Raw genomic sequence first — 14578 nt, forward strand, 5'->3', positions numbered from 1 at the left:
AACACCAGATACAGAATGATAAAGGGAGGTGATTGCATACAGTCAGTCAGGAAACACCAGATACAGAATGATAGAGACAGAGGAATACCATACAGTCAGTCAGGAAACACCAGATACAGAATGATAGAGACAGAGGAATACCATACAGTCAGTCAGGAAACACCAGATACAGAATGATAAAGGGAGGTGATTCCATACAGTCAGTCAGGAAACACCAGATACAGAATGATAAAGGGAGGGGATTCCATACAGTCAGTCAGGAAACACCAGATACAGAATGATAAAGGGAGGTGATTGCATACAGTCAGTCAGGAAACACCAGATACAGAATGATAGAGAGAGGAATTCCATACAGTCAGTCAGGAAACACCAGATACAGAATGATAAAGGGAGGGGATTGCATACAGTCAGTCAGGAAACACCAGATACAGAATGATAAAGGGAGGGGATTCCATACAGTCAGTCAGGAAACACCAGATACAGAATGATAAAGGGAGGGGATTCCATACAGTCAGTCAGGAAACACCAGATACAGAATGATAAAGGGAGGGGATTGCATACAGTCAGTCAGGAAACACCAGATACAGAATGATAAAGGGAGGTGATTCCATACAGTCAGTCAGGAAACACCAGATACAGAATGATAAAGGGAGGTGATTGCATACAGTCAGTCAGGAAACACCAGATACAGAATGATAAAGGGAGGGGATTGCATACAGTCAGTCAGGAAACACCAGATACAGAATGATAAAGGGAGGTGATTCCATACAGTCAGTCAGGAAACACCAGATACAGAATGATAAAGGGAGGGTATTGCATACAGTCAGTCAGGAAACACCAGATACAGAATGATAAAGGGAGGGGATTGCATACAGTCAGTCAGGAAACACCAGATACAGAATGATAAAGGGAGGGGATTCCATACAGTCAGTCAGGAAACACCAGATACAGAATGATAAAGGGAGGGGATTGCATACAGTCAGTCAGGAAACACCAGATACAGAATGATAAAGGGAGGTGATTCCATACAGTCAGTCAGGAAACACCAGATACAGAATGATAAAGGGAGGTGATTGCATACAGTCAGTCAGGAAACACCAGATACAGAATGATAAAGGGAGGGGATTGCATACAGTCAGTCAGGAAACACCAGATACAGAATGATAAAGGGAGGTGATTCCATACAGTCAGTCAGGAAACACCAGATACAGAATGATAAAGGGAGGGGATTGCATACAGTCAGTCAGGAAACACCAGATACAGAATGATAAAGGGAGGGGATTGCATACAGTCAGTCAGGAAACACCAGATACAGAATGATAAAGGGAGGGGATTCCATACAGTCAGTCAGGAAACACCAGATACAGAATGATAAAGGGAGGGGATTGCAGAGGCTAAAACAGGTAACTGTTGACTTTAGAGGACCCATGCAAAATGGTTTACCAGAGACTTTAAACACCCTGCTTTACCTGCCATACCTGTCTGAATCTGGACCTGGTCTCCATGGCAGCCAGCATACAGGTGGTCAATAGCTGGCTATGTCCCTGGTCGACGCTATGTCCCTCCTGGCTGTGATTGGACTCCAGGTCCCTCAGAGAGAGCTGGGGGGTGAGGAGTCCTGCGGCAGGCCGGAGCCCAATGTCTACGTTGTCCTCCACCTCACCATGCAGCCTGAGCATACATATGGATAACATCGTCAGATACCGCCTTGTTGTCAGCCTACAGCACATATTGAGGGAATTTTATTCAACTGGCCAGGTTGCACTGGGGCATGGCCCGTCACGTGACTGGGCGAAGCTGGTGAGGGAAGCGCGCTCTGCTCATATTATCAACAAGTCAGCGTGATGCATCGTTCACGCTGACATCACCAACAAACTAACATGGTCCAAGCACACCAAGAAAGTCGTGAAGGAGACTCAGGAGACTGAAAATATTTGGCATGGTCCTCAGATCCTCAAAAGGTTTTACAGCTGCACCATCGAGAGCATCCTGACTGGTTGCATCACCTCTTCTACGCTGCTGCTACTCTCTGTTATTATCTATGCATAGGCACTTTAATAACTCTATTATTACATATTACCTCAATTACCTCGACACGGGTGCCCCCGCACATTGACTCTGTAACGGTACCCCCTGTATAAAGCCTCCACATTGACTCTGTACCGGTACCCCCTGTATATAGCCTCCACATTGACTCTGTACCGGTACCCCCTGTATATAGCCTCCACATTGACTCTGTACCGGTACCCCCTGTATATAGCCTCCACATTGACTCTGTACCGGTACCCCCTGTATATAGCCTCCACATTGACTCTGTACCGGTACCCCCTGTATATAGCCTCCACATTGACTCTGTACCGGTACCCCCTGTATATAGCCTCCACATTGACTCTGTACTGGTACCCCCTGTATATAGCCTCCACATTGACTCTGTACCGGTACCCCCTGTATATAGCCTCCACATTGACTCTGTACCGGTACCCCCTGTATATAGCCTCCACATTGACTCTGTACCGGTACCCCCTGTATATAGCCTCCACATTGACTCTGTACCGGTACCCCTGTATATAGCCTCCACATTGACTCTGTACCGGTACCCCCTGTATATAGCCTCCACATTGACTCTGTACTGGTACCCCCTGTATATAGCCTCCACATTGACTCTGTACCGGTACCCCCTGTATATAGCCTCCACATTGACTCTGTACCGGTACCCCCTGTATATAGCCTCCACATTGACTCTGTACCGGTACCCCCTGTATATAGCCTCCACATTGACTCTGTACTGGTACCCCCTGTATATAGCCTCCACATTGACTCTGTACCGGTACCCCCTGTATATAGCCTCCACATTGACTCTGTACCGGTACCCCCTGTATATAGCCTCCACATTGACTCTGTACCGGTACCCCCTGTATATAGCCTCCACATTGACTCTGTACTGGTACCCCCTGTATATAGCCTCCACATTGACTCTGTACCGGTACCCCCTGTATATAGCCTCCACATTGACTCTGTACCGGTACCCCCTGTATATAGCCTCCACATTGACTCTGTACTGGTACCCCCTGTATATAGCCTCCACATTGACTCTGTACTGGTACCCCCTGTATATAGCCTCCACATTGACTCTGTACTGGTACCCCCTGTATATAGCCTCCACATTGACTCTGTACTGGTACCCCCTGTATATAGCCTCCACATTGACTCTGTACTGGTACCCCCTGTATATAGCCTCCACATTGACTCTGTACTGGTACCCCCTGTATATAGCCTCCACATTGACTCTGTACTGGTACCCCCTGTATATAGCCTCCACATTGACTCTGTACTGGTACCCCCTGTATATAGCCTCCACATTGACTCTGTACTGGTACCCCCTGTATATAGCCTCCACATTGACTCTGTACTGGTACCCCCTGTATATAGCCTCCACATTGACTCTGTACTGGTACCCCCTGTATAAAGCCTCCACATTGACTCTGTACCGGTACCCCCTGTATATAGCCTCCACATTGACTCTGTACTGGTACCCCCTGTATATAGCCTCCACATTGACTCTGTACCGGTACCCCCTGTATATAGCCTCAACATTGACTCTGTACTGGTACCCCCTGTATAAAGCCTCCACATTGACTCTGTACCGGTACCCCCTGTATATAGCCTCCACATTGACTCTGTACTGGTACCCCCTGTATAAAGCCTCCACATTGACTCTGTACCGGTACCCCCTGTATATAGCCTCCACATTGACTCTGTACTGGTACCCCCTGTATATAGCCTCCACATTGACTCTGTACTGGTACCCCCTGTATATAGCCTCCACATTGACTCTGTACTGGTACCCCCTGTATATAGCCTCCACATTGACTCTGTACTGGTACCCCCTGTATATAGTCTCCACATTGACTCTGTACTGGTACCCCCTGTATATAGCCTCCACATTGACTCTGTACCGGTACCCCCTGTATATAGCCTCCACATTGACTCTGTACTGGTACCCCCTGTATATAGCCTCCACATTGACTCTGTACTGGTACCCCCTGTATATAGTCTCCACATTGACTCTGTACTGGTACCCCCTGTATATAGCCTCCACATTGACTCTGTACCGGTACCCCCTGTATATAGTCTCCACATTGACTCTGTACTGGTACCCCCTGTATATAGCCTCCACATTGACTCTGTACTGGTACCCCCTGTATATAGCCTCCACATTGACTCTGTACCGGTACCCCCTGTATAAAGCCTCCACATTGACTCTGTACCGGTACCCCCTGTATATAGCCTCCACATTGACTCTGTACTGGTACCCCCTGTATATAGCCTCCACATTGACTCGGTACCAGTACCCCCTGTATATAGCCTCCACATTGACTCTGTACCGGTACCCCCTGTATATAGCCTCCACATTGACTCGGTACCAGTACCCCCTGTATATAGCCTCCACATTGACTCTGTACTGGTACCCCCTGTATATAGCCTCCACATTGACTCTGTACTGGTACCCCCTGTATATAGCCTCCACATTGACTCTGTACCGGTACCCCCTGTATATAGCCTCCACATTGACTCTGTACTGGTACCCCCTGTATAAAGCCTCCACATTGACTCTGTACCAGTACCCCCTGTATATAGCCTCCACATTGACTCTGTACTGGTACCCCCTGTATATAGCCTCCACATTGACTCTGTACCAGTACCCCCTGTATATAGCCTCCACATTGACTCTGTACTGGTACCCCCTGTATATAGCCTCCACATTGACTCTGTACTGGTACCCCCTGTATATAGCCTCCACATTGACTCTGTACCGGTACCCCCTGTATATAGCCTCCACATTGACTCTGTACCGGTACCCCCTGTATATATCCTCCACATTGACTCTGTACCGGTACCCCCTGTATAAAGCCTCCACATTGACTCTGTACTGGTACCCCCTGTATAAAGCCTCCACATTGACTCTGTACCGGTACCCCCTGTATAAAGCCTCCACATTGACTCTGTACTGGTACCCCCTGTATAAAGCCTCCACATTGACTCTGTACTGGTACCCCCTGTATATAGCCTCCACATTGACTCTGTACTGGTACCCCCTGTATAAAGCCTCCACATTGACTCTGTACCGGTACCCCCTGTATAAAGCCTCCACATTGACTCTGTACTGGTACCCCCTGTATATAGCCTCCACATTGACTCTGTACCGGTACCCCCTGTATATAGCCTCCACATTGACTCTGTACTGGTACCCCCTGTATAAAGCCTCCACATTGACTCTGTACTGGTACCCCCTGTATAAAGCCTCCACATTGACTCTGTACTGGTACCCCCTGTATATAGTCTCCACATTGACTCTGTACCGGTACCCCCTGTATATAGCCTCCACATTGACTCTGTACCAGTACCCCCTGTATAAAGCCTCCACATTGACTCTGTACTGGTACCCCCTGTATAAAGCCTCCACATTGACTCTGTACCGGTACCCCCTGTATATAGCCTCCGCATTGACTCTGTACCAGTACCCCTGTATAAAGCCTCCACATTGACTCTGTACTGGTACCCCCTGTATAAAGCCTCCACATTGACTCTGTACTGGTACCCCCTGTATAAAGCCTCCACATTGACTCTGTACCGGTACCCCCTGTATAAAGCCTCCACATTGACTCTGTACTGGTACCCCCTGTATATAGCCTCCACATTGACTCTGTACCGGTACCCCCTGTATATAGCCTCCACATTGACTCTGTACCAGTACCCCCTGTATAAAGCCTCCACATTGACTCTGTACTGGTACCCCCTGTATAAAGCCTCCACATTGACTCTGTACCGGTACCCCCTGTATATAGCCTCCGCATTGACTCTGTACCAGTACCCCTGTATAAAGCCTCCACATTGACTCTGTACTGGTACCCCCTGTATAAAGCCTCCACATTGACTCTGTACTGGTACCCCCTGTATAAAGCCTCCACATTGACTCTGTACCGGTACCCCCTGTATAAAGCCTCCACATTGACTCTGTACTGGTACCCCCTGTATATAGCCTCCACATTGACTCTGTACTGGTACCCCCTGTATATAGCCTCCACATTGACTCTGTACTGGTACCCCCTGTATATAGCCTCCACATTGACTCTGTACTGGTACCCCCTGTATAAAGCCTCCACATTGACTCTGTACTGGTACCCCCTGTATATAGCCTCCACATTGACTCTGTACTGGTACCCCCTGTATATAGCCTCCACATTGACTCTGTACCGGTACCCCCTGTATATAGCCTCCACATTGACTCTGTACCGGTACCCCCTGTATATAGCCTCCACATTGACTCTGTACCGGTACCCCCTGTATAAAGCCTCCACATTGACTCTGTACCGGTACCCCCTGTATATAGCCTCCACATTGACTCTGTACTGGTACCCCCTGTATATAGCCTCCACATTGACTCTGTACTGGTACCCCCTGTATATAGACTCCACATTGACTCTGTACCGGTACCCCCTGTATATAGCCTCCACATTGACTCTGTACCAGTACCCCCTGTATAAAGCCTCCACATTGACTCTGTACTGGTACCCCCTGTATAAAGCCTCCACATTGACTCTGTACCGGTACCCCCTGTATATAGCCTCCGCATTGACTCTGTACCAGTACCCCTGTATAAAGCCTCCACATTGACTCTGTACTGGTACCCCCTGTATAAAGCCTCCACATTGACTCTGTACTGGTACCCCCTGTATAAAGCCTCCACATTGACTCTGTACCGGTACCCCCTGTATAAAGCCTCCACATTGACTCTGTACTGGTACCCCCTGTATATAGCCTCCACATTGACTCTGTACCGGTACCCCCTGTATATAGCCTCCACATTGACTCTGTACCAGTACCCCCTGTATAAAGCCTCCACATTGACTCTGTACTGGTACCCCCTGTATAAAGCCTCCACATTGACTCTGTACCGGTACCCCCTGTATATAGCCTCCGCATTGACTCTGTACCAGTACCCCTGTATAAAGCCTCCACATTGACTCTGTACTGGTACCCCCTGTATAAAGCCTCCACATTGACTCTGTACTGGTACCCCCTGTATAAAGCCTCCACATTGACTCTGTACCGGTACCCCCTGTATAAAGCCTCCACATTGACTCTGTACTGGTACCCCCTGTATATAGCCTCCACATTGACTCTGTACTGGTACCCCCTGTATATAGCCTCCACATTGACTCTGTACTGGTACCCCCTGTATATAGCCTCCACATTGACTCTGTACTGGTACCCCCTGTATAAAGCCTCCACATTGACTCTGTACTGGTACCCCCTGTATATAGCCTCCACATTGACTCTGTACTGGTACCCCCTGTATATAGCCTCCACATTGACTCTGTACCGGTACCCCCTGTATATAGCCTCCACATTGACTCTGTACCGGTACCCCCTGTATATAGCCTCCACATTGACTCTGTACCGGTACCCCCTGTATAAAGCCTCCACATTGACTCTGTACCGGTACCCCCTGTATATAGCCTCCACATTGACTCTGTACTGGTACCCCCTGTATATAGCCTCCACATTGACTCTGTACTGGTACCCCCTGTATAAAGCCCCGCTATTGTTATTTACTGCTGCTCTTTAATGATTTGTTATTCTTTTCAGCACCTGAAATGTGTGTGATGTCAAGTCTTTTCAGTGTTATTTTGCTTACTGGGTAGCTCTTTGGTTGTGGGTGCCAAGATTACAACATACAGAACACACATCCCACTCTGTCTACCTCGCAGTGGTTTTCTGCAAGCGTGTCTTTCGCAGGCTCCTGATGAAGGCTAAGTAGTGATCTTTGTGTCTCTGTCTCTGCTGCTCCTCCTCCTCCGTGAAGGAAAAGTCAGGGTCCTCGTAGCGGTAACGCTCCACCCCTGTGAAGATGGTCCTGGGTGGAGGGAGAGAGGATATAAGCAGTTCATAAGAGTTCATAGGCAGAACATAGGGGCAGCTACATAGGACTTTACAGAACATAGGGGCTACATAGGACTTTACAAGAACACGGATGAAAATTGTAAACCAACTGCGCTGACTGCCCAGACATCTGGTCACTTTAATAATGCCACTTTAATAATGTTTACATATCTTGCATTACTCATCTCATGTGTATATACTGTATCTTATACCATCTATTGCATCTCCCCTATGACACTCGGTTATCGCTCATCCATATATTTATATGTACATATTCTTATTCCATCCCTTTACTTAGATTTGTGTGTATTAGGTAGTTGTTGTGGAATTGTTAGATTACTCGTTGGTTATTACTGCACTGTCGGAACTAGAAGCACAAGCATTTCACTACACTCGCATTAACATTCTATGTGACCAATAGAATTTGATTTGATCTGGCTAGTAGGTCCCTGCAAACCTGACTGCACTGATACTATTTCCATCATTACTATTAGTAGCACTGATACTATTTCCATCATTACTATTAGTAGTACCGATACTATTTCCATCATTACTATTAGTAGCACTGATACTATTTCCATCATTACTATTAGTAGCACTGATACTATTTCCATCATTACTATTAGTAGCACTGATACTATTTCCATCATTACTATTAGTAGCACTGATACTATTTCCATCATTACTATTAGTAGCACTGATACTATTTCCATCATTACTATTAGTAGTACCGATACTATTTCCATCATTACTATTAGTAGCACTGATACTATTTCCATCATTACTATTAGTAGCACTGATACTATTTCCATCATTACTATTAGTATCATTACTATTAGTAGTACCGATACTATTTCCATCATTACTATTAGTAGTACTGATACTATTTCCATCATTACTATTAGTAGTACTGATACTATTTCCATCATTACTATTAGTAGCACTGATACTATTTCCATCATTACTATTAGTAGCACTGATACTATTTCCATCATTACTATTAGTAGTACCGATACTATTTCCATCATTACTATTAGTAGTACTGATACTATTTCCATCATTACTATTAGTAGTACTGATACTATTTCCATCATTACTATTAGTAGCACTGATACTATTTCCATCATTACTATTAGTAGTACTGATACTATTTCCATCATTACTATTAGTAGTACTGATACGTCTGTGGAATAGGTCACAGGGTGCCATGGCAGATACTCTCTAACTGCCCGTATAACTCAGATGACCTGTAGGTGGTGTCTGGAGAGGCAGGGCGGATGCTGCAGGCCCTGTCGTTGGGGAAGGCCAGTAGCTCTCGCCGGCTACCGTCGAGACTCTGGTTCCTACGGTGGCTCTGGCTCTGACCGTGGCTGTGGAGCCGGGTCTTGGCCGTGCTGAGGACAGCTGCCCGCACCAATCCCACACACCTGCCCAGCTCACTGGAGGGCACCCGGGCATACTGGCCTGTCTCATTGGTCACAGCCGGGGTGATTCCTGATACATCACAGACAAAACAATGACTGGGTGGATCCAACTGGGTGGATCCAACAGGTTGAAGATAGAATGCCAGACAATACTTTGAAGAACTATACAGTTCAGTGTAGTTCAGTGTGAACTATACAGTATGGAAAGGAGATCAGTGGACAGGGCAGTGAGGGGTTCAGTGTGAACTATACAGCATGGGAAGGAGATCAGTGGACAGGGCAGTGAAGGGTTCAGTGTGAACTATACAGTATGGAAAGGAGATCAGTGGACAGGGCAGTGAGGGGTTCAGTGTGAACTATACAGTATGGGAAGGAGATCAGAGGACAGGGCAGTGAGGGGTTCAGTGTGAACTATACAGTATGGAAAGGAGATCAGTGGACAGGGCAGTGAGGAGTTCAGTGTGAACTATACAGTATGGGAAGGAGATCAGTGGACAGGGCAGTGATGGGTTCAGTGTGAACTATACAGTATGGGACAGGGCAGTGAGGGGTTCAGTGTGAACTATACAGTATGGGACAGGGCAGTGAGGGGTTCAGTGTGAACTATACAGTATGGAAAGGAGATCAGTGGACAGGGCAGTGAGGGTTTCAGTGTGAACTATACAGTATGGGAAGGAGATCAGTGGACAGGGCAGTGAGGAGTTCAGTGTGAACTATACAGTATGGAAAGGAGACCAGTGGACAGGGCAGTGAGGGGTTCAGTGTGAACTATACAGTATGGGAAGGAGATCAGTGGACAGGGCAGTGAGGAGTTCAGTGTGAACTATACAGTATGGGACAGGGCAGTGAGGGGTTCAGTGTGAACTATACAGTATGGGAAGGAGATCAGAGGACAGGGCAGTGAGGGGTTCAGTGTGAACTATACAGTATGGCAGTGGACAGGGCAGTGAGGAGTTCAGTGTGAACTATACAGTATGGGAAGGAGATCAGTGGACAGGGCAGTGATGGGTTCAGTGTGAACTATACAGTGGGACAGGGCAGTGAGGGGTTCAGTGTGAACTATACAGTATGGGAAGGAGATCAGAGGACAGGGCAGTGAGGGGTTCAGTGTGAACTATACAGTATGGGAAGGAGATCAGAGGACAGGGCAGTGAGGGGTTCAGTGTGAACTATGCAGTATGGGAAGGAGATCAGTGGACAGGGCAGTGAGGAGTTCAATGTGAACTATACAGTATGGGAAGGAGATCAGTGGACAGGGCAGTGAGGGGTTCAGTGTGAACTATACAGTATGGGACAGGGCAGTGAGGGGTTCAGTGTGAACTATACAGTATGACAGGGACAGGGCAGTGAGGGGTTCAGTGTGAACTATACAGTATGGGAAGGAGATCAGTGGACAGGGCAGTGAGGAGTTCAGTGTGAACTATACAGTATGGAAAGGAGATCAGAGGACAGGGCAGTGAGGGGTTCAGTGTGAACTAGGGGTTCAGTGTGAACATACAGTATGGGAAGGAGATCAGAGGACAGGGCAGTGAGGGGTTCAGTGTGAACTATACAGGGCAGTGGACAGGGCAGTGAGGAGTTCAGTGTGAACTATACAGTATGGAAAGGAGATCAGAGGACATTGAGGGGTTCAGTGTGAACTATACAGTATGGGAAGGAGATTAGTGGACAGGGCAGTGAGGGGTTCAGTGCTGGCTGTGTGCAGGGGGTGGTGTTGGGTCTCACCGGGGTTGAGTTTGGGTGTCTCGCATGCGGTCTGCGCTCGGCAAACAGCTGACAGGTGCAGGGTGATGGTGTGGAAGCTGCGGAGGCGGAGCTTGATGGAGGAGGGCTCCAGGTGTACCACCTGACCCAGCAGCTCCAGCACCTGTTTCACCTTGAACATCCCCATCTGGTGGGGGGCGAAGGACAGCACCACGTCCTGGACAAAAACACAGATCGATGATTCTGATTTCTGTCAGACTCAGGGAGGATATGGAGGATATTGATAATTCATCCTCTCTGTCTGTTCCGTCAGAGAGGATGCTTGGAGGAGACTGGGGTTGTCTCCAAAATGCCTCCTTATTTCCTATATAATGTACAACTTTAGGGCCCAGACACTCTGTATAGTGGACTACTTTCCTCTGGCCAAAATAAGGAGCCATCTGAGCCTGGACCAGGGCTGTCTACCTGGCTCTGTCCTGGGGAGATGGTTCCACTGATGAAGTTGACCATCTGTCTACCTGGCTCTGCTCTGGGGAGATGGTTCCACTAGTAGGGTCACTGATGAAGTAGACCATCTATCTACCTGGCTTTGTCCTGGGGACATGGTTCCACCAGGAGGGTCACTGATGATTGACCATCTATCTACCTGTCTGACCATCTATCTACCTGTCTCTGCTCTGTGGAGATGGTTCCACTAGTGGGGTCACTGATGAAGTTGACCATCTATCTACCTGTCTCTGCTCTGGGGAGATGGTTCCACTAGTGGGGTCACTGATGAAGTTGACCATCTATCTACCTGGCTTTGTCCTGGGGAGATGGTTCCACTAGTGGGGTCACTGATGAAGTTGACCATCTATCTACCTGGCTCTGCTCTGGGGAGATGGTTCCACTAGGAGGGTCACTGATGAAGTTGACCATCCATCTACCTGGCTTTGTCCTGGGGAGATGGTTCCACTAGTGGGGTCACTGATGAAGTTGGCCATCTTTCGGAACTTGAAGGTGACAGGGAGTAGAGGGGAGAGGTTGCGGAGCACACACAGGACGTCCACACGCTCTCCCATCTGGCACTGCTGGAAGCTGAAGCTGTGGCCGGGGCTGGGCACCAGGGAGACAGGGAGGGCTGAGCCAGTCACCGCCAGCTCCACACAGTAACCTGGGGATAGAGGTCAGGGCTTAGGGGTCAGAGAGGTCAGGGGTCAAGTACAAGACAGTCCCAGATCAAGCACAACACTTCTGTTATAGCTGTTGTACACATGTCAGTCAGTACCCCTCACCAGAGAATGGCTTCAATTGTTGTTTTTACTAATGATATAATATACACTGTTAAATGGCAGCATGTTGTTCCTGCTATTGGTAAGGAACAGACTGAGGCTTGCTGTACCATTGTGGGGAGGTACAGTGGAGTGGTGCTGGTGGTTGAAGCCATCTTTACTTCCCACTGTCTGAAACTTGAGGAAGAGTGAGTAGTCTTGTTTACTGGCTGCTGCTGAGGCCCCACTGGTGTTCTGCTCCTCCCTGCTCCTTCTGAAGAACAAAACAACCATTATATACTGCCTGTTATAATATCTTTATACACATTTATACCCCCACATAGACACACACACAGGAGGGCTGGATACCTTCTGCCGACAGGACGGAAGCAGACCCACAGAGTGGTTCTGTCGTAGGGTCTCAGTCGTCCCTCGTTGGGCACACAGGCGATCACAGTGGAGGGATCCACAGCGGTGGCCCTGTTACGAACACTCCTCTCTAGCAGCGCTGCGTCTGTACTCCTCTGGAGGTCAAAGCCCTGATGAAACACACACACAAAGACACACAAACACACAGGCAGACACACACACAGACACACACAGACACACACAGACACACACACACACACACACACACAGACACACAGACACACACACACAGACACACAGACAGACACACACACAGACACACAGACAGACACACACACACACACACACAGACACACAGACACACACACACACACACACACACAGACACACACACACAGGCACACACACAGGCAGACACACAAACACACACAGACAGACACACACACACAGACACACAGACAGACACACACAGACACACAGACACAGACAAACACACACACAGACACAGACACACACACACACACACACACACACACACACACATACAGCAATACAAACGTGTATCAGGCCTAACGATAGGGATCTAAAAACACAGTTTAGTATAGTTGCACTTCAGTGTGAAATAAGTCAAAAAAATGTATTTAACATTATTTTACCAGCTACATTGACTGAGAACACATTCTCATTTACAGCAACGACCTGAGGAATAGTTACAGGGGAGAGGAGGGGGAAATGAATGAAACAATTGTAAACTGGGGATGATTAGGTGGCCATGATGGTATGAAGACCAGATTGGGAATTTAGTCAGGACACCAGGGTTAACACCCCTGCTTGTACGATAAGTGCCATGGGATTTTTAGTGACCACAGAGAGTCAGGACACCCTTTTAACGTCCCATCCGAAAGACAGCACCCTACACAGGGCAATGTCCCCAATCACTGCCCTGGGGCATTGGGGCTCCAGAGGAAAGGGTCCAGGCCCTCCAACATCACTTCCAGCAGCATCTGGTCTCCATCCAGTGTGTCTGTGTTTTCTCTGTGTGTGTGTTGGTGCATGTGTGTGTCTGTGTTTTTTCTCTGTGTGTGTTGGTGCATGCGTGTGTCTGTGTTTTCTCTCTGTGTGTGCTGGTGCATGCGTGTGTCTGTGTTTTCTCTCTGTGTGTGTTGGTGCATGTGTGTGTCTGTGTTTTTTCTCTGTGTGTGTTGGTGCATGCGTGTGTCTGTGTTTTCTCTCTGTGTGTGTTGGTGCATGTGTGTGTCTGTGTTTTCTCTGTGTGTGTGTGTTGGTGCATGTGTGTGTCTGTGTTTTCTCTCTGTGTGTGTTGGTGCATGTGTGTGTCTGTGTTTTCTCTCTGTGTGTGCTGGTGCATGTGTGTGTCTGTGTTTTCTCTCTGTGTGTGTGTGTTGGTGCATGTGTGTGTCTGTGTTTTCTCTCTGTGTGTGTTGGTGCATGTGTGTGTCTGTGTTTTCTCTGTGTGTGTGTGTTGGTGCATGTGTGTGTCTGTGTTTTCTCTCTGTGTGTGTTGGTGCATGTGTGTGTCTGTGTTTTCTCTCTGTGTGTGTTGGTGCATGTGTGTGTCTGTGTTTTCTCTGTGTGTGTGTGGTGCATGTGTGTGTCTGTGTTTTCTCTCTGTGTGTGTTGGTGCATGTGTGTGTCTGTGTTTTCTCTGTGTGTGTGTGTTGGTGCATGTGTGTGTCTGTGTTTTCTCTCTGTGTGTGTTGGTGCATGTGTGTGTCTGTGTTTTCTCTGTGTGTGTGTGTTGGTGCATGTGTGTGTCTGTGTTTTCTCTCTGTGTGTGTTGGTGCATGTGTGTGTCTGTGTTTTCTCTCTGTGTGTGTTGGTGCATGTGTGTGTCTGTGTTTTCTGTGTGTGTGTGTGTTGGTGCAT

The 14578-nt window shown here is 47.9% G+C and overlaps 1 protein-coding gene across 1 annotated transcript in view; it reads right to left on the minus strand.

The window, feature by feature from the left end:
* Positions 1-14578, minus strand: part of LOC139373934 (cilia- and flagella-associated protein 47-like) — a 106732-nt gene that overhangs the window by 90482 nt on the left and 1672 nt on the right. The window contains exons 6-12 of the mRNA XM_071115019.1: positions 12692-12861; positions 12454-12596; positions 11999-12225; positions 11094-11289; positions 9192-9438; positions 7766-7918; positions 1470-1671 (exon numbers count right to left, since the gene is read on the minus strand). Of these exons, the coding sequence (XP_070971120.1) occupies positions 1470-1671; positions 7766-7918; positions 9192-9438; positions 11094-11289; positions 11999-12225; positions 12454-12596; positions 12692-12861 (1338 nt within the window). The remainder of the gene's footprint in view (positions 1-1469; positions 1672-7765; positions 7919-9191; positions 9439-11093; positions 11290-11998; positions 12226-12453; positions 12597-12691; positions 12862-14578) is intronic.

The sequence above is a fragment of the Oncorhynchus clarkii genome, chromosome 18 (genome assembly GCF_045791955.1).
Source record: "Oncorhynchus clarkii lewisi isolate Uvic-CL-2024 chromosome 18, UVic_Ocla_1.0, whole genome shotgun sequence".
In the NCBI taxonomy this organism is placed as follows: domain Eukaryota; kingdom Metazoa; phylum Chordata; class Actinopteri; order Salmoniformes; family Salmonidae; genus Oncorhynchus; species Oncorhynchus clarkii.